Raw genomic sequence first — 27,831 nt, forward strand, 5'->3', positions numbered from 1 at the left:
GGGACCAAGGGCAACATGGTGCCGGAGTATCAGGGGGCTCACGGAGGGTGTAATTCTCCTCCTGGTGAGAACCCTGAATCATGTATGTACTTCACATGGGACGTGGGCAACTGGCTTTACTTCACAGACCCTCGGTTTGGTTTCGGTTCTGTGCGGTCCACGGTGGCCCCAGCTGCCTGCCCCTGGAGCGGGTACACAGAGCTCCAGCCTCAGGGGCTGAACTGTGGCTGTGATGAACCCTCTATCCGCAGCACCTGTGTCTCTGGTGAGATGGTGTGCACCTCGGAGTGCACCTGCCCAGGTACCTCCATGCTCGGGGCTCAGGAATTGGCAGTGGTGGGTACTCAGGGACCATAGGGGATGCAGACCCCTTCAGAGATCAACCCCCTAGGGTTTCTTCAGTGGTGGCTCAGGGAAGTGGGTTCCCAGAACAACTTAACCGGATTTCAGACCTACTGTGCCCCTCCCCCCACGCCCTCCCTGGAAGTGGTCTGTGGCTGGAGCCCCTGGACCCCGTGGAGCCTCTGCAGCTGCAGCTGTGACGTGGGCATCCGGCGGCGCTTCTGGGCGGCCACTGCGCCCCCAGCTGCCCTGGGGGGAGGGGGCTGCGTGCTAGGGCCCAATATGGAGGCTGAATTCTGCAGCTTGCGGCCATGTCAAGGTGAGAGCTGGGACTGAGGTCCTCAGAAGCCTCCAGAGAGCAGCTAAGAACACTCCCAGTCACCACCCCCACCCCAACTCCGGACCCCAGGAGAGGTGTAAGGGCCTTCCCTAAGAGATGCCACTAAGATGTGGTTCCCAGGAAGCCCTGAGAAAGGTCTTGCCTGGAGGCCAGCCCCTCTTCCAGGCTGAATCCTGGAACCTCTTGAGAAGGGGTGAGGTCTGGGGTGGGGTGTGGGAAGGGAGCGGGTGACCTAGGGTGTCTAGGATCCAGTGGGAGGAGGTGCCCAGGTGTGTGGGTGGGAGAAGGAGGCGGGCTGAGTGTGGGGGTAAGGGCCAGCCGTGATCGGCACCACCCCAGGTCCTGGTGGGGAGTGGGGCTCTTGGTCTCCATGCTCCATGCCCTGCAGTGGTGGCTACCTGAACCAAACCGTACCCAAGGCAGTTGTAACATACTCATGTCACGTTGGGGCTAGGGCTTCAACATATGAATGGAGGGGCACATTCCCTCCATAGCATCTCTTTTACTCGGCCAATTCCTACCTCTTGTTTTAAGTCAGCTCGGGCACCACTTCCTTAGGAATCCTTGAGTAACCACCCCATGTCTTCTTCCCATTACAGCACTTAAGGTGACAAAGCATGCTTTAATAGGTTCTTCTACTTATTTCTTTCATTGCGCTTGTCTCTTTATTTTGGAACTATCTAATATTTCTGGTCTGTTTCCCCAATAGCCTATGAGTTTTGTTTCATTCAACTATATATTCCCACACCTTGCACAGTGCCTGGCATATGGCAGGCAACCAATGATGGTTTTTGAATGAATGTAAAAACAGCATTGCCCTCCTTGATTAAATAAAGTCTGGAACCTTCAAGATTGACACTGGCCCTAAAAAATACGAGGGACACAGGCGCAAGAACAGGGACTCTCATAACCCAATGAGGGCGCTTTGCCCTTACTGCAGGGTCTGAGCGAGCGCGGTGAGGACGTTATCTGATACCCATCGCCGCGAGCAGCTCGTCGTCCAATCAAGAGCCCGCGTTCCGTGAGCCAATAGCAGCTCCGAGAGCCGCTTACCGAGGCTGGACTGCGCTTCCCTGACTAAGCGGCTGCCGTAAAGCGGTCCCGCTCAGCACGACGCTAGTCCCAGCTGCGCGCGTCTCCCCGCTCCTAGAGCGCCACCGCCCCCAGACGTGGGAGAGGCGCGCGCTCCCTCCCTGCCGGGGAGCCCTCCCCTCCCGGGGCCCCGGTCCCCAAGGCGGTCGCGGCCGCGGCTTCCTCAGGCCGGGCCGCCGGGGGAGGGGGCGGCCTGGAGGCAGTGGCGGGGTCAGCACGGGCCACCGAAAGCAGGGCCATGGAGCCCAGGGAGTCGGGGAAGGTAGGCCTGGAAGGGCCCTGGGGCCGCCCACTCTCCCCCCGTAGATCCCTGGTCTGCACTGCAGAGAGGCGGGCGGTGCGGGCGGAGTCCCCGCAGATGAGCCAGCCTTGCAGGGGAGGACTCGCCCGCTCGCCCGCCGCCTCTTCCTCCGCACTTGGGCAGATGGCGCCGGGAGGAGCGAACAACCCACCGCTCCGAGCTCCGCGCAGCCGCCTGGCTCCCCTTCCTCTCCTGGCCGAGCCACCCCTGCTAAAGTGGCCGCTCGTTGGATGCTGGGGGTGGGTGACCCGCTCCGTGTAGTGATGCGAAAGTGCTTCCTGTTTGCTCACAACAACTTAGGCGTTTTGCAGAGGCGCAGCTTGTTTTAATGCTTGGAGGCTGGATCGGACGCCTGTGGGGGCCCAAAGGGTAGAAATCACCCAGAGGCAAGGTGAGGGTTTGGACCTGCCTAGCTCCCTTTTCCCAAGAAAGGGCTGAAAAGAAAAAATAAGGCACCTGACATTTTTCTTCCTGACTTCCGATTCTAGCCTTGCTTAGAAGCATATTCCATAAACTTGCTTCAGGCCTTGGGCAGGAGGCTGTGAGTTGGAAGAAAAGGTGGGGAAAAGTGCTTGAAGGTAGAGGTTAAGTGGGTTTGACAGGATTACTGGAAAGTTCTGAGGCAGAGTCAGCAAAGACCAGTGTGGTGTAGGCGCTTGACCTGGAGACAGTGGCAATCACTTGGGACTAAGATCTTTCTGGATTCTTTTCTGCCAGTTCTTGAGGATTGTTTCTTCTTTGGCACAGGGGGAATCCCCTCAACAAACGTTTCTGAGTGCTGAGTCCCTCCTTTAAAAAAAAAAGTTGCTCATTTAATAAACATTTGTGATCGGTGATTTACAATACATTGACCGAAATGGCGGAAGTACAAGGATAAATATGTAATGACCGCTTTCCTCAAAGAGCTCGCCTATGATTTTCATTTCAATAACTTGGACAAGCCTGGAAGGGATGTCCCACGAAAGGGAGGAACGAGAATGACGTTATTTTGATGCTGTAGTTTTTTCCTGGAAAGATTGGGAAGGACGCTGAATTACAAAAGAAGTTATTCTTGGCTTAAGCATCTCTTCCACACTCCCCTCTGCAAGCTACAGGGATGCATTTTCCAGATGAAACAATCTACAAAGTAAATTATCTAAGACGATAAAGCTCAACAGAATTAACTAAAGAAAGATCGAAGGTGAACTCTGTGCCAGCCTCATGTTAAGCACTGTAGGGAAAAGGAAAGGAAATGGCTCTTCCCCTCAGGTAATAGCCCTTGGTTAGTTTAGATTGAACTTGATTTTGAGTGAGGAGGAGCAAAATGTAGTGGGGAAGAAGGGTTATAAACAATTGGCATTGGGTATTGGAATTAGTAATTTGAGGTTGGTTTCCAGCCTATTTTGTTCTGTTGTAGGCTTTCAGAGCCTTTAAGGGGAGAAGAGAGAAATACAAACATTTTGGGAGGTAGAGGAGAAATGTGATGCCTCTTTTAGGCCCAGCCACTAGTTGAAAGCCCTGGGGACTGGAAATTTCACCTTTGCTTCTAATCTTGATTGCAAGGTATCTCAAAAAGATGCTCACCAAGTGTATCAGTTTTCTAACCCGGGAAATGATACCGTTACCCACAGATGAAATAAATTGATTGCAAAACAAACTGGCCGTGTAGCAAAGATGTGTTGCAAATGAGTGACAGTAACAAGCCTAGATGGATTAGCTGTGCTATTCTAAGCTCCATTCCAAATATTGTTTTGGCTCAAAGCTGGGAAACTGAGGATTCACTTGATGAAAAGACTTGGTCTGTTATTAGAATCTTCCTTTAGGGCTATTTTGTGATATTTATTAACTAAAAGCAATCTTGGCCCGTTGGATTGGGTATCTTGCTTGTCATTGGCAGAATAAGGGATAACAGACTTTCCCCTATTATCCTGTTTTACGTTCTTCCCAGCCCTTATCACTATACAAAATTCTCACATACATTTATTTATTTATTTACATATTTGCTGACTTTACTTTCGGCTACACCCCCAGCTAGAACAGTGGAACAGTTCCTGAGACTTAATAGGTTCCCAAGGTATTTTTTTTGAATGAACAACTGCTAAAATAGCACCGTATAGGAGCCCTTTTACTGCAAGGTGTGGGTGTTCTGAAGAACACTTCAGTCTGACACTTCATGTGCCCCTTGGGAGACTGTTGTCAGTGCTGTCAAGTACGGGTATTTATTGTCTCAACATTTCTGGTTCCCACACCCCTCTGATTCTCGCATAGCAGTGATCACCCCCTTCTCATTTTTCTCTGTACACAGTTCTGTTACTGCACTTACATCAGGTGTCTGCTACCTGTGAGATTTTAATCTTGAGAATAAAGATGGTATCGTTCATATCTTAGGGTCACCATGCACCAAGCACATAAGAGCAAATAATAAATGTATGTTGAATGAAAAAATTAATTTAGTGTCTGAAATACTCTATAACCTGGTGGTGGGGAGAGGGCCAGTGATGGTGAAGGGGGTTATGAAATAAGCCAATCAGCATAGGCTTACTGATTGCCAGGCTCCATGAGGGCTAGAAAGCCTTCCTTGCTCAGGGGAAGGAGAAATGCTTGGACTAAGTGGTTAGGAACTTCCTCATGGGAGAGGTGGAATGTGAATGGGAATTTGATGAGTGAGTAGACTCTGGGTAGGTGGGAGGAAATGATCAGAGTCAGGGAATCTAAAGGAGGGTGTGTAGAAGGAAGATAAATGGAGTGATTGCCATTATCCGAATCTGGCTGTAGTAGAGGTTCCAGGTGGGGCAATCCATAGAGCTAAGGTTAGGAAGGTGGGTTAGGTTCAGATTGAGGGACCTGGTGCGGAGCTGAGAAGTCAGAGCTCTACCCTATAGACAGTGGGAATCACTAAAGTAGAACATCCAGAGATAGTCTGATTTATATGTAGATAAGGAATTCCTCTTATTCAAGCAGATGTGTGTTTTCTTAACATTGCAGTCAACTGGAATCAGAAGGCTCTTGCCATAATATTGGTTAAAAGAGAGATACCAGGGTTAGGGTTGTCACTCTTGTTGGCAAGATACTTCTTTATTATCTAGACATTCAGTCCTGGCCATATGCTTCATCCTTGTGGAGCCTGTAAGCTAAAGTGATGGATCCATTTGGTTCCATTATGTCTACCTGTTCCCTCAGGAAGAAAGAGTAGGTTAGGTGGCTTTGAATAGGGAGCCCTGCTGTCTTTGGTCACAAAATTGTTATCATGCCCCAATCGAAACAGCTTGCCCTCTAGTCCTGGTGTACAGTAATCATCCCAGAATCTGCTTTCGCTGTAATCTCGAGGGTTCTCTTTCCCCTTGCCCACTCTGGCTCTCTGTAGACCACATCTGTGTATACCCCTTTCCTATCTGACTGCCTTCTTGTAATGCAGCCCATCTTCCAGCAAGTTTTTGGAAATATAATCACATTTTGCTTTTGAAAAATACTCTGAGAGCAAATAGTTATTTAAAACAATTAAGTTCACGAACTTGTCACCGTGCCCTTACATTGGCAGCACTGTACAAACAGCTCAGTAAGGTTTCATAACCTTGGTATATCAGTATCTCACAGCTGTGTTCATGTCGACATGTGGTGGTGTCTTGCTGAATGACGTTCATTATTGTTGCATGTTTTTGTGTGCTGTCTTGAGAATGTCTAAGCTTGAATGAGAGCAATGGGCAAACATTAAATTTCTTGTTAAACTTGGCAAGAGTGGAAGTGAAATCAGGGGCATGTTAGTCCAAGTTTATGGGGATAATGCCACGAAGAAAATGGCAGTGTACAAATGGAGTAAATATTTTTCTGAGGGGAGAGAATGCATCACTGCTAAAGAGAACTCAGGGCGGCCAGTAATGAGCAGAATTGATGAAAACGTTGCAAAAATTCGTTGAGTTGTGTGTCAAAATAGTCAGCTGACTGTGAGAAGCATAACACACCAAGTTTCTCAATAGAGAAACAGTTAGGAAAATCTTAACTCAAAATCTTGGCATGAGAAAGGTGTGTGCAAAATTGGTCCCAAAGGAGCTCACGGATGAACAAAAGCAAAGGAGAGTCGAAGTTTGCCAAGACCTTTTGGAGAGGCAAGACAATGTCTTGGGCCATGTTATCACTGGTGATGAAATATGGGTCTACCAATCCGACCCTGAAGCAAAGCATCAAGCAGCACAATGGAAGTCATCCAATTCTCCATGACCAAAATGTTCTGTCGCTCCAAATCAAGCGTCAAAACGATGTTGCTAACCTTTTTTGATATCAGAGGGATTATTCATTATGAATTTGTACCAACTGGACAAACAGTTAACCAAGTTTACTATTTGGAAGTACTGAAAAGGATGTGTGAAAACGTTAGACGACCTGAACTTTTTGCCAGCAATTCATGGCTCTTGCATCATGACAATGCATCAGCTCACACAGCACTGTCTGTGAGGGAGTTTTTAGCCAATAAACAAATAACTATTGGAACACCCTCCCTACTCACCTGATCTGGCCCCCAATGACTTCTTTCTTTACCCGAAGATAAAGGAAATATTGAAAAGAAGACATTTTGATGATATTCAGGACATCAGGGGTAATACGAGGACGGCTCTGATGGTCATTCCAGAAAAAGAGTTCTGAAATTGCTTTGAAGGGTGGATTAGGCGCTGACGTCGATGCATAGCTTCCCAAGGGGAGTACTTAGAAGGCGACCATAGTGATACTCAGCAATGAGGCATGTAGCACTTTTTCTAGGATGAGTTCGCGAACTTAATTGTCAGACCTTGTACATTTTCCTAAGTTTTGCAAAAGAATGTGCTGGAAGCTGTTGCTGAGGCTGAGAAGTAATGGGTCCTGTGGGGAGGCCATGAAGAGCACACACTGAAAGGATTTTGAAATTCCCGACTCAGCCATCTTTATACTCTTTTGTTTCAGTGTGTGGCCCTTCCTAGCAGAATGAGCCTCATTGCCACTGTGACCCAAGTGGTGAGAGAGATGGGGTGTAGTCTTCTATGTAGATTGATGGTGTCCCTCCCCTAATCTGATGCACTCCCAGAGTAGGGGTGCACTTAGGTGGTCGTGAAAACAGGTGTGGAAGACTAAGGAAGAAGTTGGTGCTCAGCTGGTGTCGTTTTTCTTTTCAGACTCCTGTGACATTTGATGACATCACAGTGTACTTGCTTCAGGAGGAATGGATGCTGCTGAGTCAGCAACAGAAGGAGCTCTGTGCTTCTGACGAGCTGGTGGCGCCACTGGGTATGGGCTCCTGTTCACGTCCCCACCGCCTGACTGTAGAGCAGCGTTCCCGACCGTATCCAACTATGGCATACTCAGGAAGTTTCTAGAATCCTACCATTCTGGGGGGACATCTTTATGCATCTGTTCAGTCTCCTCTCTAACTTAACTGCACGTGATTCGCTCACCATCCTTCCTGTCCTCCCTTTAAATTGGCAAAGAGAAGTGGGGAAATTGAGCATGTCAGGCTAGACCTTGGTGCCTCAGGATTTCCCAAGGTGCCAGGTGGGAAGCCCCACCTGTGGCCTGTGGCACTGCAAGGTGGATTCTGTTTCAGGTCCCCAAAGGGCACTGAGGTAGAAGGAGCACCAGGTATGGAGTGTGGCAATCTGGTCTCAGTCCCAGCTTATCATGTGACACGGGTGTGCCTTTGACCAAGCCCTTTAGCCTTTGTAAGCCTTGATTTCTGTCTTCATAGGGTTGTCACAGAGGTTGAGAGAGATAAAACAACTTAAAATTTTGTGCCCATGAAGGTATTTTTCATCTTTTCTATTTCCTGAATGTCCTTTCTCTGCTTCTACGGCTAGACTTTCTGTACCATAGACAGAGGTGATTGTATTTTAATGTGGCTACACACATCTGTACTATTTTCTGGTTTCAATTTGATGGCCACCCTATCTTCCCTTCTTTTCATCTTGGTCTCCATCAAAGGGTTATGGGAATGGCAGTCTCTGCTTTCTGTGAACAGAGGGATTGTGGGTGGGCTGGTCTCCTTCCCATGCCAGAAACAGTTTGAAAACCACTGATTCTCCTAAACCAGAAGTTGTGAAGTAGCAGGTCATGGGCCAGGTTTGACCCACAGATTTTTATTTTCTTTTTTGACTGTCATCACTTTTGCTTGGCTTCTTAAAAATATTTACATAAATCGTCAGTATTGAAACATGGGAAGTTTTCACATGAAAATATGGTACCTGGCTTCTCTTGACAAATAGGACCGTTGGGCAGTGCTGACCCTGGGTTCCGCGTGGTGGCCTCCTCCTGGACTCGAGTAGCAGCTGTCCCGCACACAGGTTTGAGTCCTCCAGGTGGCCACAGCCACCCAGCCTGGCCCGGTGTACTCAGTTGTATAATCAGTTGGGCCCCTCTTAGCCTCTATTCTGAACCAATAGTTTTCATGCCGTTTTAGTCTAGAAGAGGGGCACAGAGCCTTGCTTTTATTTAGTCTCCCATTCTCGTAGGGGCCTCACGGATACCTGCATTTCTAAACCACTGTGCTGAACCATTGAGATTTCTGTTTAGCTCCTTGACAGTTATCCCACCATGCTGAGAGGATGCGACAGACAGAGCTTTCACTAGCGTTGTGATCTAGATACAGGACTTCATAGTGCTTCTCTCTTCCTGACTGAGGACCAATTATTGCCAACCCAGAGCTGCTGTGTAGTTTGAGCAAGGGCCAGGCCCAGGGGAATCTCCTGAGACACCACCCAGGTTTGTGTGGACCCACACCAGAGGGAGGGGAGCTTAGCTGGAGAGAGGACTCCTGTCTCATCCTCCACCTCTCCCTGTTCTCCACCAATTGACTCTCGAAAGCTATTCCCGCCCCCCGCAACTGTCACCTTATCTAAAATATACACACCTCCCCCCACATGGCTTTCCAACCTCTCATCTCCCTTTATTTTATTTCTACCCGAGAGTATATGTTTATTTATAGCTATATGAGTTCCATGAAAACGTGACTTTGTCTTATTTACTACTGTATTCCCAGTGTCAAGAACAACGCCTGGCACATAGTAGTTGCACAATAGATTATCACTGAATGAATGAATGAATGAATGAATGAATGAACAGCTATCTACTAAGTTCTAGGGGTTTATGTTTGCTTTGCTGCTTTGAGAAGCTTATCCTGTTCAGGGATTGGCTTGGCTCGAGCACTCAATGTGGAAGAGACTGAGTAACCCAGCCCCTTCTGCTGGAGAAAAGGGAGGTGGGAAGAAGCTCCCATATGAATCGAATCATAGAAGTATGCTGTCCCTCGTCTATCTCAGATGGACCACAAGGAGCACTAGGCTTCTTAATACTAAGGCTTCTTAATACTGACTAACTTGTTTCGTTTTTCTCTGCTTGACTCTTTATGAACTGCCTCGTGCTCCTGGGGCTGGCTACAATTCTGTACATTGGTCTCTGGACCTGGAGCAAATACTGTTGAGTTCTTGGTGCCTGGGCATCAGAACTCACACTGATGCAGAAGAAACGGTTCCAGAGGAGTTCGAGTTGTCTCAGCTGTGTTTCACCTAAGGAGCAAATAAAGAAACTTCTAGTTTATCTTGAAGAAGAAAAATCTAGTGAGGTCATGAGGGGCTTCACCTCTTTGAAGGGTTGTGGTGTGAGAGAGGAATGAAATTTGTGTGTCTCTTGAGGGCTGAAGTAGCACCCCAGGGTGGAAGTTACTCAAAGCTGGATTGCAGCATAGGGAAAACTCTGGGAACCAAAACTGTCTGCCCTGGAATAGGTCGCTCTGTGGCCCCATAGGCCCTGGAGCAAAGTGCAGATACATGGCTGCCTGTCAGAGAATACCGAGTCAGGAGGCTCCTGCAGGGTATGGGGTGGTAGTACAGGCATACCTCGTTTTGTTGTGCTTCACAGACACTGCATTTTGTTAGAAATTGAAGGTCTCTGGTAACCCTGCATGGAGCAAGTCTGTCAGCGCCATTTTTTCCAACAGGCTCCAGGGATGGTTGGCATTTTTTACCAATAAAGTATTTTTTAATTAAAGTGTATACATTTTTTAGATGGAATGATATTGCTAACTTAACAGACTACAGTATAGTGTAAACATTGCTTTTATGTGCACTGGGAAACCAAAAACTTTGTGACTCAACTTTATTGCACTATCGGCTGTATTGAGGTGATCTGGAACCAAACCCACAGTATTTCTGAGATCTGCCTGTATTTGGTTTTAATGATCTTTTTTACCCATGTTCTATTAGTTCAGTGTTCTTATCCATAAATAAGTTTGAACTCCGAAGATTGTGCCACTATCTTAGGTTGCTGATAACAAATTGCAGCAATCTCCTTTTGGCCAGGTGTATCTGTGCTTTATATTTTTTTAAAGGAAAGGTTTGCTTAAAGCCCACTTGATTTTTTTCTGGGTTAGGTAAGGTGGGCCTGGGGAGTTGGGGGAACCGAAAGAAGAGAAATTGGGTAGAGGTTGTGTCACCTTTGTATGATCTCCAGCTCTCATATTTTACATATCTCAGAGCCTCCATGAGTTGCAGTGGCTCTCACCATAGGGTTTCAGAGCAAATTCCATTTGTCTCTTTTCTCTAAAGGAAAACACAAGATGGGCTACGTGGAAGAAATGGACGTGCACGGTCCAGCCAGAGAAGCTGGGCCATACCTGCCACCGCAGAAGAAAGCCTGTCCCTCTCACTTGGGTACAGAGAGAGACGCCATTGAGGAAAACCGCACAGGAAAAAGCAAAAAGCCCCTGAGACCCCGGTCCATCCAGAAGTCGTGGTTTGCGCAGTTCCCGTGGCTGGCCACGAATGAGGAGCAGACGTCTCTCTTTTGCTATGCTTGCCGAGAATTCTCGTCTGTCAGGGGCAGACGGTCCAGACTGATAGAAGGTTATACAGGACCATTCAAGGTGGAGACTCTCAAATGCCACGCCAAGAGCAAAGCTCACCTGTTCTGCATTGATGCCTTGGCAGCACAGGACCCCACCTGGACAGCCCGTTTCCGGGGCATCCAAGATGCCAGCCCGGAGCACCTCTTCCCTGCAGATTATCCCATCTTGTACCCCCCAGGGCCTCTGGGGGCCTATGAGAACATGGCCCAGCTTCTGCCCAGCTCTTGGGCTGAACTGGAGGACCCTGGGCAGAATGGAGCAATTCCTGCATTGTATCTGGACTGCACTTCCGAGTTCAGGCATAAAGAAGCCGCTGATGACGTCAGTAGCTCCTCAAATGCTAATATTTGGTGTAGTCACTCTGCTGAACCCTGCAGCCAGGTAATATGTTTGTAATGATGATGTATCTTAGGTGGGGGAAATTGCATACTGAGAACAACATATAATGCATGATGATGATGGAAAAATTATATCAGCTTACCTACTGCAAACATAATGTTATCATAAGCTAGCATGCTTAGCATGTCCTAGGCATGGTTTTCAGGGCTTTACACGTATTGTTTATTTAAGACAACAGCCCTATTATTATCATCTCTTTTTGCAGGTCACAAAACCTAATTAGTGGGACTGAACCTGCTTTTCTGATATTAAGGGAACACCTAAATTCAGAACAGTAATCTTTATCCAGAATCCACAACAAGCACAGAGCTCAGTCCGTAATCCACAGCCACAAAACAACCACAGAGCTCTTAAGTAATCAAATTAACATTTTGTTTTCAACTTTATCTTTGGGGTCATGTAGCATTTTTCAGCATTGCACAGTTTCTTCGCATACATTCTTTCATGTCATGATTTTCATACTGCTCTGAGGCCGCTGGGGTAGCTTGTTGGGAGAAAGCTGAGACCTGGGAGGACTGACCTGTCCTGAGTCCAGGGGCTCTCGTGACGTTGACCTTGCCCAGGGCCCTGGCAGCCAGCCTGGTGCTTCCCTTCTACTCCCCCATTGGTGGGTCCTGGAAGGCTCTAGTTCTTATCCTAGGTTTGTTTTGTAATTTTCTAATTCTTTGGAAGGTTGTTCGGTGAGGAAATCATATTAACTGGAATCTTTGAGTAACTAGAACCTTCCCCATGTCGCACTATTGCACGTAAGTCTCTCTTTGAGTCCCCGCTCTAGTGTTCCAAGGAAAATAGCTCAGGAGTTCCTTATGCCTGACATCAGAAGGGCCCAGCTAATGTCAGTAAGCTTGGATTTTTCCAGAATCCAAAAAAATGACAAAGCTCATTTCTCTTCATGTTCAAGTTCCTTCTAAGTATGAGAAGCTAATAAACAGGACTGAGCTTTTATAACCTGAATTCCTTTAGCAGTACTGCTTATGTAAACCCAGTCACTGAATATAAGCATCGGTAGCTCCTTTTTACTGCTTCCTTCCCATCCCAGTGGGAAGGCTTAGCAGGTGTTCCTAGAGGCAGGATGAGTAGAAGGCACCCCCTCAGGGCTGTAGGAGGCAGGCTGCAGTCATAAGGTTCTCCCAAGACCCCTCCCTATTCTTTCAGTGCCTTTACATTTCCTCCCAGGAGACCCTAGGATCACTCTGAGGCTCATTTGGTTTTTACGCACTAATTCTGGGCTTCACGTATTTGCTTCTTTGACTTTTGTCAAAGATAAATGAGTTCCTCAGAGTACATCTGGGCCTCTTGGCGAGCTTCCCAGGAGAAACAGGCCTTGAAAAGGACCCCAAAAGTGCCACGCCGGGTACCTGACGTAAGAGGCCTACTGAGTGACTGCTACTTTTTGTTGCAGGATCCTTCTGAAGAGGGGCTGTTCTCAGAGGTTCCTGTGATGTTTGAGGAGCTGCCGGTGGTGTTCGAGGACGTGGCTGTGTATTTCACCCGGGAGGAGTGGGGCATGCTAGACAAACGGCGGAAGATGCTGTACAGAGACGTAATGCGGCAGAATTACGAGCTGTTGGCATCCCTGGGTAAAGATTCATGTATACCTTGTTTACCACCATCATTTGACATGGGAAGCCCACAAGGGCCGCTGTGACTTGTGGTCACCTTCCCATATCTTCCCCTTCCCTGTACGTAGGCAGAGAGTGATTCTATCTTTTGTACCTTGGCACTCTCCCTGCTTTGGGATACTGTACTTTATCCCCTCTTCATCTACCCATCTACCACCCATCCTCCACCAAACATTTATTGAGTACCTACTACGTGCCAGACAGACATGAATGAGGCGAGGTCTCTGCTTTCAAGGGCCAGTAGGTTTGTGGGTGAGACAGACACTTTAATAAGAAGCTACAACATAACACAAGCTCCATAAAAGGGGTTCAGGAAAAGTGCCCTGGGGTTACTGAGGAAAGATGATTTAATTTTGCTGGGCATCAGAGGGAGAGATCAGCGAAGTCTTTACACAGTATGAAACGATTTAACTGAATTGGAGGACGCGGGGGAGGAAGAGCATCTAGATATGACAGAGGGAGGGGACAGCATGACAAAGGCATGGAGGTGAGACGGCCTCTGAGTAGATGGTGTCGTCTACTTCGTCTGGGCCCAGGCTGCTTCATCCTTCCTTCCTAGGGGCCAGCAAGGGTGGCGTTGTGGGCCTAGGTGTCACTCAAATGGACACTGGAGAGTGACGGAAGTGATCCTGTTTATTTCCTTCCCAGAAGACTACTGTCCCCTGCATCTGCTTCTTATTCTTTTCTTTCCCTCCTTTTTCTGTCAAACACCCAAGATTCATCTGGCATCAAACTAGAAAGATAACTTTCCGTGTTATAAAACTTTTATTTCTTCTTTTTACTAGCATATATGGTTAACAACAGACCCTTCAGAACTTAGGCATTCCAGCAGCGACCTGTATCATGCCTTCTACACAATAAGTCAGACTATTTGTGACTTAATTGGTGTCACATCCCCTGGTGTACACTGTCCTTTCATGTGTGGCTGAGATATAGATTATTTTCTAAACAGTCTTGACCTAAATATATATACTTGTTTTTATCGTTGTTTAGAATTTTTAAATGGCTCCCAAACATTCAGAAATAATTGTTCATAACATAAATCACGACTTATTTCGTGGTGATAGAGGTTTTATAATTATGTGCTTGACCCGGGCAAAGTGTACCTTCAGAGAGCATCACTACCAGTGTTTAAAAGCAGTGGGAATGAGGGGGAGTTCATTTTTAAAAAAATACACACCCACATACACGAAGTCAGTTTCTCCTTCAAAGAAATGAGTCGTAGGGATGCACTTTGGCCAGTAGACCCCTGGTGGGCAGTTGTGGTGAGGGGTGGGCAGCCAGTCCGGATGGCGGGGCGTCACCCACAGCACAGAGTGACTCACACTGTTCAGTCTGTGCTTCAGTCCAAGTTGTGTGGCCTCAGCATTTTATCATTTTCTTTTTGACATTCATGAGTTAGGAAGTGGGGGAATCTTAGCTAACTGGGGGACATTAAGGGACTGTTCAGTCTTGGTTAAGTTTTGTTTGGATGAACAAAAAGTGTAATCAGAGGAAGGGTTTTGCTTGAGGCTTGGGGGCAGGAATCAGGGAAAGCTTTAGAGGGAGCATTACTTTAGTTAGGTCTACAGCTATTATCCTTTATCCTCTGATTTAAATAATATTCCATGTTTGAGATATAAAAGCATTTTAAGGTGCTTTGACAGTATATGTTCACACAACAACGAAATCGCATAAAGACGCACTTCTCAGAACATATCCCTGTTGTTAAGGGACACATGGAAATTCCCTTCTGTCTCACTTGTTCTGAAGGGAACAAAAAGAAAAGGTTTTTGGCAACATTTTAGCCACAGCTTCAAAGAGGTCCAGTGGGGTACAGTACTCCTGGGTCCAGTGTGGTTGTACAACGGGCAATTAAAGGTGGCCAGTCCCCGAGGGGAATATAACTGAGGCAAATAGATTTGGTGATATTCAGTCTCCTGTGTATTTTCAGTTATTCTTTAAAAATGTTTCTGAATAATTATGTGTTTTTTAAAAAAATCAAAGTAGTTCTAATAAGACTTATAACAAAAAAATGACAGTCCCTTCTCCCACCTTTCTCAGTTGCTGAGTCCTCTTCCGGAATCTTTTAGCTGTTTCTTCTAGTAATTTTCCTCATTAATTCTAAGAAATACACGTAGACATTATTTTTGAAAGAGTGAACTTCAGTGGGATGTACTCATAAAACAGCTTTGCTCTTTTCCTTCACCACTTGTTTGGATCAGCTCTGGGGGGCTTTTCTTTCTTATCCTTTGGGTTGTCAAAAGAAAATTCAGAGAGTTTTACTTGATATGAATATTTTATTGAGCAAGAAACAAACTGTTTAAGAAAAGGGAGACTTCAAACCCAAAGTGGATAAAAACTTGGTTCTCAGCAGTTATAGCTCAGTCTATAAAGCATGAATGAGGGAGTACATTTTTTTAAAATTGTGATTGGCTACTAGAAATTTACATCCTTTTTAGGGTAGTAGCACTGTTTAAGTTTTGTGTGTAGTTGATTGGATTGGAAGCTCTAAGTCACACTGACATGAAGTAAATGTACATGTTGTTTAAGGTCAGAGTCAGCATTTCAGGGAAATCAGGACAATTTAGATTTGGTGATGTAATTATATGTGTTTGATTCACGGGTATACTCAAACTGTGGCCTCTGTTTTGGTTTGTCTTTAACAGGGTGGAATCTGGGGCAGGGTCAATGACTTTCTTGTGACATTCAGGTAACAGAAAATCCTCCAGTCATTTTTTAGTCACATTAATGATCTAATTTCAATTAATAAAATATCTAGTCCTGTACTCTTTGAATATGCCCTGTTCAGGAGGCCGGCTCAGGGAAGATGGTGGAATAGAAGACACCAGGAATCTGTCTTCCCACCTTGACAACAACTGCACAGGGAAGAATCTGTCTGATATAACTATTTTGGAACCGTGGAGTCTGTTGAAGGCTTGCAACTTCCAGGGGAAGTCTTAGATGGTAAATTTTGGTCAGTTTCAGCTCTTAGCAGGGTAGCAGCTACCTACTCCCCACCCAGAGCCACATGACAGCCACATGTTCCTGGAGCAGCTTGCACAGAGGTTGCAGGAGCCAGGGTGGGCCAAAGGACCCTGCCATCCAAGTATTGGAGATCTGTGCTCTGATCTCTGATTGCTGCTTCTGATCACAGAGGTGCAGACAAAGAGGCAGGCAGATATTGTTGTTGCACATCCTGCATTATTACAAGACCCCCACCTCCAGCTGAGGTGACATCCAGGGGATTTAAAGGGCAAGCACTTTTCCCCCTCTTCACTTTTCTCTCTTCCCCCTCTTGTGAACCAGCCATAAATGACTAGAACATTCAAAAACAACTGTATATATGAGAAAAATTAGAAAGTGACAGCATGTGCCCAGGAAAGGTTTAAGAAGACCTGTGAAGACCTTAAATTTATACCTCAAACTGATACTTGGCACAAAAATAGCCTATAACAATAAAAACTAAAACTAAAACAATAAAAGTGGTAAACCTGGGGACGTGGGGAGAGTCTGATTCCCAGAGTTATATTATTAGATTCAGATGTTCAGTGTTCAACCAAAAAAATCACAGGCATACAAAGAAACAGGAAAGTATTGCCCATTCAAAGGGAAGAAAATAAACCAACAGAAACTATCCCTGATAAAGATATCCCTGGTGGCAGATGTACTAGCCAAATACTTTAAAGCAACTGTCTTAAAGATGCTCAGAGAACTGAAGGAAGATATGGAGAAAGTCAAGAAAATAATGTATGAACAAAATGCAAATATCAATAAAGAGACAGGAAACCTAAGAAACCAAAAGGAAAATCAGGAGCTGAAAAGTACAGTAATTAAAATGAAAAATGTACTAGAGGGATTCAAAGGCAGATTTGAGTGTGCAAAGAATTGGCAAACTTGAAGATAAGGCGATGGATATCAAGTCTGAGGAATAGAAAAATAAAAATGTTGAAGTGAACAGAGCCTAAGGGACCTGTGATACACAATCAAGTGGACCAATATATGCATTGTGGGAGTCCCAGAAGGAAAAGAAAGAGATAAAGAGGAAGAGAGAATATATGAAGAAATAATGACTGAAAACTTCCCAAGTTTGATGAAAGATATGAATATAAACATCCAAGAAGCTCAGTGAACTCCAAGTAAGATGAACTCCAGCATTGGAGACCTCGCACTGCAGTTCCCGTTCCATGGGTGAATGCCGGCTTTGGCAGTCGCTCCTCTTTGTGCTCTTTCTTGGGGAGCATCCTACCAATAGACAGTCACGGGCAGAGTCCCTTTAAGTGGCTCAGGTCTCTTCTCTTTCCCTGTGGGGCCTACATCTGCAGGGACCACGGAAGACACATACATCCTTTGCTCCTACAAACCCTGGGAATTTAGGCGCTTCCCAGCATGGCCACCACAAAGGAGCCCATTGGTCAGTTTCTGCCTTTAGTCTTTTGCAGGCCTGGATTCTTGAGCAGCTCCGCAGCCCCACATCCCCAGGAGGCACAGGCCAGGTTGTCATAACCGCTAGGCTTAAGGTCAGGGGAAAGTAGCTCACCGCACCCCTCCCCATGGCAGTGCGACGGAGAGGGCGCACAACGCACTTGACAGCTCTTTCCAGAACCATCTCCAATACACAACGTCCTGACTGCTTTACTCCCAGTGCTTTGACACCTTTGTGGAAAAGGCTTGGGTTACAGCCCAGTATTTCAGCTACCCTCCTTCCAAGTCAGGCTTCTGAGTCTAGCTTTGGAATGGGGGATAGTTGGCTCCTGTTTTTTGGGGCCTTCCGCCAAAACAGGCAGACAGAATCATACTTTAATATCCTGTTGCATATGTTTATTGCTATTCCTGATTTATTGATTTTAGATTTTATCTATTGATTCCTACTGTGGAAGATGAAGATATGGCCCTCTTACATCACCCCAGGCCCCCACTTCTCTTCCCTCCATCCTCTCAGAACAGGTATACCACACTTTTTGGTTAATTCAATGTAAATTGTTTGCCTGATTATGATTATGTATTATTTACTTCTGATCAAAGTAGCATATTATGATATTTTGTTGTAGGATTTTTTCCATCTGGAATTGAAATTTTTTCTTATTATTTTATTTTGCTAGTTTTCTGTGCTGTCACCAGTTCTCCGCAAATGCTCCAGTGAATTACACAGCTCCGTTGAAGAGTCCTTTTCACATGACCAAACATCCTGTGATTTATTGGCTTCACTCTTTTTCTGGAGGCTTCTGTCATGGGTCTCCCTTTCCTCTGCTCTATCTAAACTGGTTCATCTTTAGGCCTGCTGTATAGCTGTGGCCTCAAATTTCCCTTTGTCTTTCTCCTGTTTCCTGGATCTGTCCCTTCTTTCAGGTTTGTAGCTTTATTTTGTTGTAGCACATCTTCCAGTAACCCTAAGAAAGGGTGCATGGGAAAAAAAATTTTTTTTATGGCTCTGTGTATCTGAAAATGCCCTCATTTTGCCGTCACAGTTGATAACCTGGTAGGGTTTAGAATTCTAGGTTGGAAATCATTTTCCTCAGCATTTTTAAAGTATTGCTTTTTGGTTTTATGGGTGCTGTTGAAAAATGCCTTTGTAGTCCTAAATATGCCTTGTATTTCAACACAGCTTATTTTTCTACTCTGAAAGGTTTTAAGATCTATTCTAGTATTCTGATGCATTTGATGATATGGGTGTCTTTTGTTCTTTTGTTCTTGGTATCTGGCACTTCCCTTCTATGTGGAAACTTACATTTTACAGTTTGGGGAAACATTCTTGTATTATTTCTTCCTATCTATTTTCTCTCTTTTTTCTTCCAAAAAGTCCTATTAGTTAGATATTGGACTTCCTAAGTTGAGCCTGTACTTTTGTTTTCTTTTTCCCCCTATTTTCTGCTTCTGTCTTTTTTTGTTCCGCTTTATTGGAGATTTCCTCAATTTTATTTTCTAACAATTCTATTTAATTTTTAAAAACTTTATCACATTTAAAATCTAAGAGCCATTGTTGCTCTTTTCATGGATGACTATCATGACTTTTCTCTCTGGGAATATTAATTCTAGTTTGTTTTTTTGAAGTTCTGTTTTGCTTCTTGCATCATCTCTACTTCCATCCTTTTTTCAACTTGTTTCGTGTTAGAAGCTTATCTTAAAGAAATATCTTTTGGTTCATTCATATTTAAAAGTAAAGCCTTAAAAACAAACTGGCCGGAATCTCCATGTGCATAGCTGGGACTCCTTGAGCCTAGGTTTCACTGTAGGGTGACCAGCTGTGAACCTGGATGTCTCACTGAAGAGCCCACAAAAGCCAGTCTCCGTAGGTGTTTTGTGGGAAGGGGTGCGGGGGAGGCAATTCAGTGTCTCCAAAGAAAACTCTTGCAGTCTACTGCCTGGAGCGTATAAGCCGAGTCAGTGATCTTAGAGGCAAGTAACGCCCCTTCTGCAGCTCTCTGTTTGTATTACAACCCTTCAGCTTTGTTTTTCATTCTCCCCACTATCCCCGGGTTGGACCTTCCTGGTGAAGTTTTCTGTAGACTTAGTCTCTGTTCTCCTCCTCGGGTGAGGATGCTGGTGTTTTCTGGTTTCCTGGGATCGGTGAGAGGACCTGGGATGGATCTGGTCCCTGCAGACTTTGAGCCCGCCCCATGTCCACCTGTTCCTTACCCACCACCTTCTACTGCACCTGGGGCCTCTGGGTCCTGCATCTTCCGGGGTTTCTGTGGCCAAATTCCCTTCCTTCTCCTTTACCCCCTCTGCCAGCATTTGCTGTTCGGCTCTGTTAGTTCTCTGTCTTTTATCTTTTTTCCTTCTTCCAAAAATATATTAACATTTCTAGTCCAATATTTCCCTCAGACTTATGCTTTGTTTTAAGAAGCATATTTGTTCAATGTAGCACACTTTAATAATTTACTTATTATATTTTTACTAGTAATAAATATGTGGATACATACACACATATAATAAATATACATATATTCAAGTGATCCAAAAGGTGAATCACAAGGGTAATCTCCCCTTTACCTTGTCCTTTGATTCCTCCCCAAAAGTACCCACGATTATCGGTTGCTTGTGTGTCCTTCCAAAGGAAATTTATACACACATTCACACAGACACACACACACACACAAAATGTAAGTGGGTGATAGTGGGTTTTACTTTAAATCAAGAGAGTGATTTCATTGCATACCCCTGAGGGATAGTCATATTTTAAATAAAGGGCAGTGCTTAACTCAAAGACATGAATTTCTTCTGGTCAGATTTCAGGTTTTATGGCAGGTGGTAGACACTTTTAAGGGGCCTCTCAAGTGCCCCTTAAAATAACTCATGTACTTAGTTAGCCGCCTGCACCAAGTCCAGCCATAGGTGTTGCCAAGGGCACCTGCATGGGAACAGTTGTAGGTGGCACTCTTCCACTTCTCATCTAGCTTTCTTTATCATCCCTATCTTCTATTTTGTCACCTATATTTCTTCCTATTGTCTTTCACCCTTTCCCCTCTAGATGCCCTTGGCTGACTCATGGCTCGCATGGCTGACCCATGGAGCTAAGGAAGTTATTTATCCTGGCTAAGGGATATGCCTGATCGGGCTGGTTTCAAGAATAAAATTGGCACCCTACATGAGTATGCTTTCATCATGCCCTGGCTGAATAGACTTTGTTAAGAGATAGGCCCAGAGGCATCCCTAAGTATTTCAGGTACCACAAATAGCTTCAGGAGGGCTACTTGACTTGATGGTCCACAGCAGTGACATCAGTGTGACTTTTTGTCCCTGCAATAGGGCCTGCTGCTGTCAAACCAGACTTGATCTCAAAACTAGAGCGTGGAGCTGCACCCTGGATCAGGGACCCAAATGGGCCGAAGTCGGGGAAAGGTGAGTCTTGACCTACTGAGTTCTGAAGGGCACATCCAGGGGCCCATGTCACTGCAGCGAATCACACCATGTTAGTTAACCCATATTTAGCCTGAACCTATTGTGCACCAGGCCCTGTATTAGGCCCTGGGTAGACAGACAAATAAGAAACTAACCCTGCCCTCATAATATAGAATGGCCTGAGAAACCGGGACAGTGTGACAAAACTAAGGAGCTCTGGTGAGCAAAAGTGCCAAAGGGACCTGTGGTGGAGCTTTGGGGGAAGGTAGGCACTGGTTATGAGGGATCATGTGACCCACAGGCCGTGAGCCCCTCCTTTTTCCCTCCTCCTCTGGTGTTTAGTGACAGTATTGCTGTCTGTGAGTTAGTTATTTTGCATATCTCAGGCAGTAACTTCTTTTGCTAGTAGCTGTTGTCAATACTTCTGCACCTCCCTTCTCTCAAAGGCTCGTGAGGACTAACATGTTTAACCTCATTTCCTTGTGATGCCTCGCAAGAGGATTAAAGCCACCTGTTTATCCAATAGCATCTATGGCCAAGGTGGTAAACTAAGCTTATTAGCAGCTGATGTCACATGATCTCGGGGTCGCTGTGTGGATAGAAAGGAGGAGGCTGGCAAAAGAGCCCACAGGGATTAGCAAACACCTTTTAGGGAGCCAGATCGACTTCCACAGATAATAGTGGGGAAGCCACTAATGACTTCTAGAAAGGTGTATCACATTCATCTTTGCTGCTTTGCATAAGGGGTACTTATTGAATTGGGAGACCTTAGCTGATGGGAGACCGCAGAGTTCTGGGCAGCAAAACCAAGCACAGTTTGATTTGCTCCAAAGGGAGAAAGAAGATGGTGGCCAGAAGAGAGGCAGACACACAGGCCTCAGCTGTAGAGCCTGCATTACTTCCAGCTCCTTCTGTGGAGACATGTACCTCCTACTGCGGTTCCAGCCTTTGTGAAGTAGAAGTGGAGGGGCCTAGGAAAATCAAGAGGACTTACAGACCCCGCTCAATTCAGAGGTCCTGGTTCGGGCAGTTCCCATGGTTAGCCGTTGACCCAGAAGAGACCAAGCTCTTCTGCTCAGCTTGCAAAGAAAGACCGAGTCTCCATGACAAATCATCGCGGCTAGTCCGAGGCTACACGGGGCCTTTTAAAGTAGAGACTTTAAAATACCATGAAGTCAGCAAAGCACACAAGCTCTGCGTCAACCCTTTGGAAATCATGGAAGATAGCCCGCAGGCTCCCCTAGCCCCAGAGGTCTCCAGCAACCTGATGGCAAACATGGAGCACTTTTTCAACGCCGCCTACTCCATCGCGTACCACTCGAGGCCCCTGAATGACTTTGAGAAGACCCTGCAACTCCTCCAGAGCACTGGGACCATGATTTTGGGCAAGTACCGAAATCGTACCGCGTGCACTCAGTTCATCAAATACATCTCTGAGACTCTGAAGAAGGAGGTCCTCGAGGACGTCCGGAAGTCGCCTTGTGCGAGCGTGCTGCTGGACAGCTCCACAGATGCGTCCGACCAGGCCTGTGTGGTCATTTACATCCGCTACTTTAAGGGGATGGAGGTGAAAGAGTCTTACATCACGTTGGCCCCGCTGTACAGTGAGACGGCGGATGGGTACTTTGAGACCATCGTCTCTGCCCTGGATGAACTGGACATTCCTTTCCGGAAGCCTGGTTGGGTGGTAGGGCTGGGAACCGATGGCTCAACTATGCTGCGCTGCAGAGGAGGCCTCGTGGAAAAGTTCCAGGAGGTCATCCCCCAGCTGCTGCCTGTCCATTGTGTGGCCCACCGGCTGCACTTGGCTGTGGTGGACGCTTGTGGGGGCATCGATCTGGTGAAGAAGTGTGACCGGCACATCCGAACCATCTTCAAGTTCTATCAGTCCTCAAACAAAAGGCTGACCGAGCTGCAGGAAGGCGCGGCTGCCCTGGAGCAGGAAATCGTCCGCCTAAAGGACTTGAACGCTGTCAGGTGGGTGGCCAGCAAGAGACGCACACTGAACGCGCTCATCGTGAGCTGGCCGGCCCTGGCCAGGCACCTGCAGAGTGTGGTGGAAGCCGGGGGCCAGACAGGGCACAGGGCCGAGGGCATGCTGAAGCTGATGAAGAGCTTCCACGTCCTCAAGTTCTGCCACTTCCTCTTGGACTTCCTGAGTGTCTACAGGCCTTTGTCTGAGGTGTGCCAGAGAGAGATCGTGCCGATTACGGAGGTGAACTCCACACTGGGACGGGCCTTTGTAGCCCTGGAGACCCTCCGTCACCAGGCAGGGCCCAAAGAAGAAGAGTTCAATGCCGGCTTCAGGGACGGGCAGCTCCACGGCATCTTCTTGGACAGAATGGAGATGGCAGAACAGCGGTTCCTGGCCGACAGGGACAGAATGATCCTGACGGGCGTTGAGTACCTCCAGCAGAGGTTTGACACAGCCCGTGCCCCCCAGCTGAAGAACATGGCGGTGTTTGACACTGTGGGCTGGCCAGGTGGGATTGAACTGGCCAGTTTTGGGAATGATGAGATTCTCGCCCTTGCCAGGTACTTTGAGCTGTCACTCCCCCCAGGGTACAGCGAGGAAGCACTGCTGGAGGAGTGGCTGGGGTTGAAAGCCATTGCCAAGAGCCTGCCGTTCTCCATGCTGTGCAAGAGCACCCTGGCCCAGCACTGCCGCTTCCCCCTGCTCAGCAGGCTGGTGGCCGTGGTGGTCTGTGTGCCTGTCTCCACCTCCTGCTGCGAGCGGGGATTCAGTGCCATGAACCGGATCAGGACCGAAGAGAGGACCAAGCTCTCCAACGACGTGCTCAACATGCTCATGATGACAGCAGTGAATGGTGTGGCAGTCACAGAGTATGACCCCCAGCCCGCCATCCAGCACTGGTACCTGACCTCCTCAGGCCGGCGTTTCAGCCACGTCTACACCTGTGCCCCGGTGCCACCCCGCTCCCATGCAAGTAAGTACACGTGGCAGAGTTCCTGGACATGGGGAAACAAAGGGAGGGAATCTCATCTTCCGAGTTCCATGCTGAGTTCGAAGTCCCGGCCGTTTGCTAGACCAGTGGCTGCTCGAGACATGACACCACCCCTCAGGGAGCTATGACCCAGCTGGAGAGGCAGTATACACACACTGCAGGCACAGGGCGTAGTGCCAAGGGCATGAATTTCCAGAGCTGGCCTGCCCAGGTTCAAATTCTAGCTCTGCTGCAAACCAGTGTTTGCAAGTTAATCTCTTCTGTGCTTTGGTTTTCATTTGTAAAGTGAATCCATACATGTCAGGTGCTTTTACTAATGTCTGACAAGTAGTGTCAATGGCAGTGTAAAGGCTAAGACTGCTACTGGAAGTAACTAGAGGACTGCACGAGTTGGGGCAGTGACATCATTCTAAGTGGGGCCATGTAGATGCTGAGGGTTCCAGAGGGAAGGTCAGTGCAGGGCAGAGGGCTGTGGAGAAGGTGGGGTGTGGAGGAGAAGGTGGGGGCGCCCAGGCAGGGGAGGAGTCGGTGAGGGTACTGCCTACTGGCCTGGGGGGCCGGGGTGGGGACTAGGCTTGAGAGGGAAGTTAGTCATACGGGAGGGCAGCTTACTGAAAGTCGGGAGCAAGAAACTGTCCTCTTTGCAAATAGTTAACTGAAAACCGAAGAGAACGTGATAGGCCTTGAGGTTCCCCAGGCTGTTCGTGTTTTACTTCACAGAGACAAAGCCATGATTTGTCTCTCTTGACATTTTCTTCTAGCTGGTCTCCTTCCTACTGCTTCTGTTCTCATTTTTTACCCCTGAGTCTGTGGTCATCAGCAGTGGACTGGGTCTCAGGGTGGGCTGAGGCTCCCTAGGGAGCAGGGTGGCCCTGGACCTGCAGCTGGGAGGAGGGGAGGGGCCCAGAGAAGAAAAGAGAGGAAGTGAAAAGATGGGGAGCTTTCACCCCAGCATTTGTTAAGTGAGTTGGGGTCTGTGTCCAGCCTGTGGGGCTGAAGGAGAAAAAGACGCTGGCAGCTTGTCCTTTTGCAGGTGGCTCTTCTCCTGGAGACAGTGGGACTAGTACATCTGAAACAAATAGAGTTCACTACCAGGTTTTATATGAGAAAGCCCTCCTTCCCAGGCAGGCTTTCTCAGCCCCAGCGCTGTTGACGTTTGGGGCCAGATCTTCTTTATGGGGGCCCAACCTGTACATGGTGGGATCTTCAGCAGCATTTCTGGCCTCTACCTGTTACACAGCTGCTGGGTGCCGGTAACATCCTCCCAGCCATAGCAGTCAAAAGTGTCTCCACACATTGCCCAGTGTCCCCTGGAGGGCAGCTCCATCTGCCCCCGGTGAGACCCAGTAGATCAGGCCTGCAGCCCTAGTCCTGTCTCCGGTCTGTGCTGCCGTGGTTTTTCCACCGAATATACCATGGGGCGCAGGTGGATGTGGGAAGGAGATCAGCATCTAACCTGTTTCCCCCCGCCTCTGATGGTGCCTTCTCTTTCCTCCCGCTTGAGGGGCGGGGCTCAGGAAGGAGAAGATGGGAGAGCTCTATGTGGAGGGGGCCGTGACCCAGAAGCCGCCTGTACCATCCTACGGGGAACCGGTGGAGATCAGGAAGGACTGCATCATGGACCCTCCCGCCAGACTCCTGTACCCCCACACCAGCCAGGAGGCCCCCGAGCTGTCCTGATAGAGGCTCTGCAGGAGCAGGACTCCTAGGATTACCTTGGAGAGCCCCCGTGCTGCCCTGCCCCTTGGGGTCATGCTGACAGGCTCTCTGCGGAGTGTCAGCTGCCCTAGAACCTTCTTTGGTGGGGACTCCTAAGCACCAGCAAGTAGACAGTGACAAGGTAGTTTTGCCCACATCCCAGAGAGGCAGGGCAACCAGGAGGCACACAGCCTGTTTACCATGGCCCCTCTCTACGCAGAGCGGGGACCTCCCAGCACTTAAATATGCAGAAAAGTTCTTATCTCTAGTTCATTTTTAAGGTGCTTCAGGAAATAACCCCATCATGAAAGATTTCACCCCATGTTCTGGTGGCAAGAGGACTTTTCTGAAGTGGGAGAGATTGTTGGGGGTAGGGGCTTAAAGGAGCACCCCCAGGCCCCTGGAAGGGTGTGGAGTGTCCCAGGGAGGCTGTCCATGGCCTCAGTGGCCTGGGAAAGGCACTGGGTGAGGGGCAGAGGATGACCAGGCTCCGGACAGCTGGCCTGGCTCTGGGATCTGTCACCCTGGTTCCATGGCAGAATCAGGGACACCCTGACTTCAAATGGGAGACTCACGTCAGAGAATTTCTCTACCTTCTGCCTCCAGGGCCATCCTTTAGGATGAGACGAGCAAAAGCCCTTTGCACAGAGCGCTCCAGAGTGCTCTTGCAGCTTCGGCTGGCGGAGGGATATGTCTCCCTGGAGGAGCCGATGCGCTCATCAGCCGCACCACTTGTGTTTGACCTGCGTGGAGCTGAGCCGGCTTCCTAAGGAGTGGACAGGACCAAGTTGCCCTCAGGAGGCTGGGCTCTGGCCCCAGCTCTGCTGCAGGCAGCGGTTCCAGCACGATTAATCCTTGCGCTTTGCTGTGCCTCACTTTCCCTCTCCATGATGTGGCAGAAGAGAGTCCAAGTGCCTGCTGGCTCCCAGCCTGCCACAGGCCTGATGGATGACAGCACCTCCAGCTCCCTGCAAGACAGACGGCTGTGCAAAGGGGACCCCAGCCCGCCAGAGGGGACCCAGCTGCTCTCAGCCTTTGTCTTCATCCCCACCACCACCATTTTTACTGTGGGAAGAGGTGCTCCCTAGACCTGCCATGAGCATGACGGTCTACTCCACTTTTCCCAAAATTGCTCTGGGGACTCAGCCTGGGGCTCCCTAGGGTGCTTGTGAAATAGGCTCCATCCAGACCTGCTCGCTCAGACCCCCAGAACAGGCTCAGCGCCTGGCTGTTTCCAGCAAGGTCCCCAGGAACTTCGTGGGCCCCACTCGCACAGGAGGGCCCCCTTGCCCCATCCCCTCCGCCTGAAGTAAAGCACTTTCCTTTGAGGTCAGCTTCCTTTCGGCAGGCTCCTGGCTGCTTCTCTGGCCGGGGTGGTGTGGCGTCTGGTCCTGCCTTCCTGACCACGGCTGGGAACAGAGAGGCTGGCGGGAAGGGTGCCCTCATCCCTACCTTTCGCTTGTTTCAGACAGGTAGACAGCAGTGCTCCGTCCAGGCCTCGCTGCCTGGCCCCAGCTGGGGTCCCTGCTCTGTGCTGCATTCCAGGCGGTCTGGCCCTCAACTAGCAGTCTGTCCATTTCCCCTTCCTAGAAGGTGCCGAGCCCTGAGATGCTGCTCACTGCATGGCGACCCCCGGGTTCCCAGTGCTTCTCACTCTCCCTTCCTGTCACCTGACCCTTAGCACCTACCCTTAGCGCCATAGCTTTCCAGTTTCCTTCCGCTTTGAGCCGGGAATTCCCTTCTCACTTTCTCCCTATAACCTGTGGAAATGTCTGTCTTCCAGATCTATGATCTGGGGTCTGAGGTGTACCACGGGCCTTTGGAGCTGGCGCTCTAGCAGTGTCACTGTCACACCGCCAAGAGGGAGCCCAGGCCTCTCTCCTCCATTCACATGTTTCCATGTGGAGCCCAGGAATCTGCCCGAGGCCAGGTGCCGTGGGGGCGATTTGGTAGAATGGAAGTGAGAGGGGCCCTTTAAGGGGGGCGTCATAGCCCCTGCCCCATCCACACACAGGGGTTCCAAATTGAGGTGACTTTCCTGCAAGCACCTTCCCCGTGGCATCTTCCAGCCTTTAAGAATCCTCAGAGCAAGAAACTAGTCCTGAGGGCAATGCTGCATGTCTCTCTCTCTCTCTCTCTCTCTCTCTCTGTTTCTCTGTCTCTCTCTCTCTGTCTCTCTGTCTCTCTCTGTCACACACACACACACACACACACACACACACACACACACACACACACACACACACACACACACACACACACACACACACACGGCTGAGGTGGAGGCCAGGTAGGGACACACCCTGCCTCTTCCCTTCTGTGCTCTGAGAAAGCCTCAGTGCCAGCCTGTGAAAAAGCTGAGCTCTTTGGAAATGCTATTTGTCGTGGGGGGTTGCACTCCCCAAGTTTCT

General features: G+C 48.1%; 1 protein-coding gene across 5 annotated transcripts; it reads left to right on the top strand.

The window, feature by feature from the left end:
- Positions 1-1,792: 1,792 nt before the first annotated feature.
- ZNF862 (zinc finger protein 862) lies at positions 1,793-26,758 on the top strand. 5 transcript variants are annotated; one of them, XM_019655420.1, is made up of 7 exons: positions 1,793-2,036; positions 7,196-7,307; positions 10,616-11,295; positions 12,716-12,893; positions 20,664-20,756; positions 21,590-23,704; positions 26,027-26,758. In XM_019655420.1, exons 1-7 carry the CDS (start codon positions 2,013-2,015, stop codon positions 26,188-26,190), a joined length of 3,366 nt encoding a protein of 1,121 aa, XP_019510965.1. In that variant the 5' UTR covers positions 1,793-2,012; the 3' UTR covers positions 26,191-26,758. The 5 variants fall into 5 exon arrangements, with proteins under 5 accessions (XP_019510965.1, XP_019510964.1, XP_019510966.1 ...); XM_019655419.1 differs by having other exon boundaries at positions 25,227-26,123; XM_019655421.1 differs by lacking the exon at positions 1,793-2,036 and adding an exon at positions 2,050-2,466 and having other exon boundaries at positions 25,227-26,123.
- The last annotated feature ends 1,073 nt before the right edge of the window (positions 26,759-27,831 follow it).

Source organism: Hipposideros armiger, unplaced genomic scaffold (assembly GCF_001890085.2).
Source record: "Hipposideros armiger isolate ML-2016 unplaced genomic scaffold, ASM189008v1 scaffold_239, whole genome shotgun sequence".
NCBI classification, from domain to species: domain Eukaryota; kingdom Metazoa; phylum Chordata; class Mammalia; order Chiroptera; family Hipposideridae; genus Hipposideros; species Hipposideros armiger.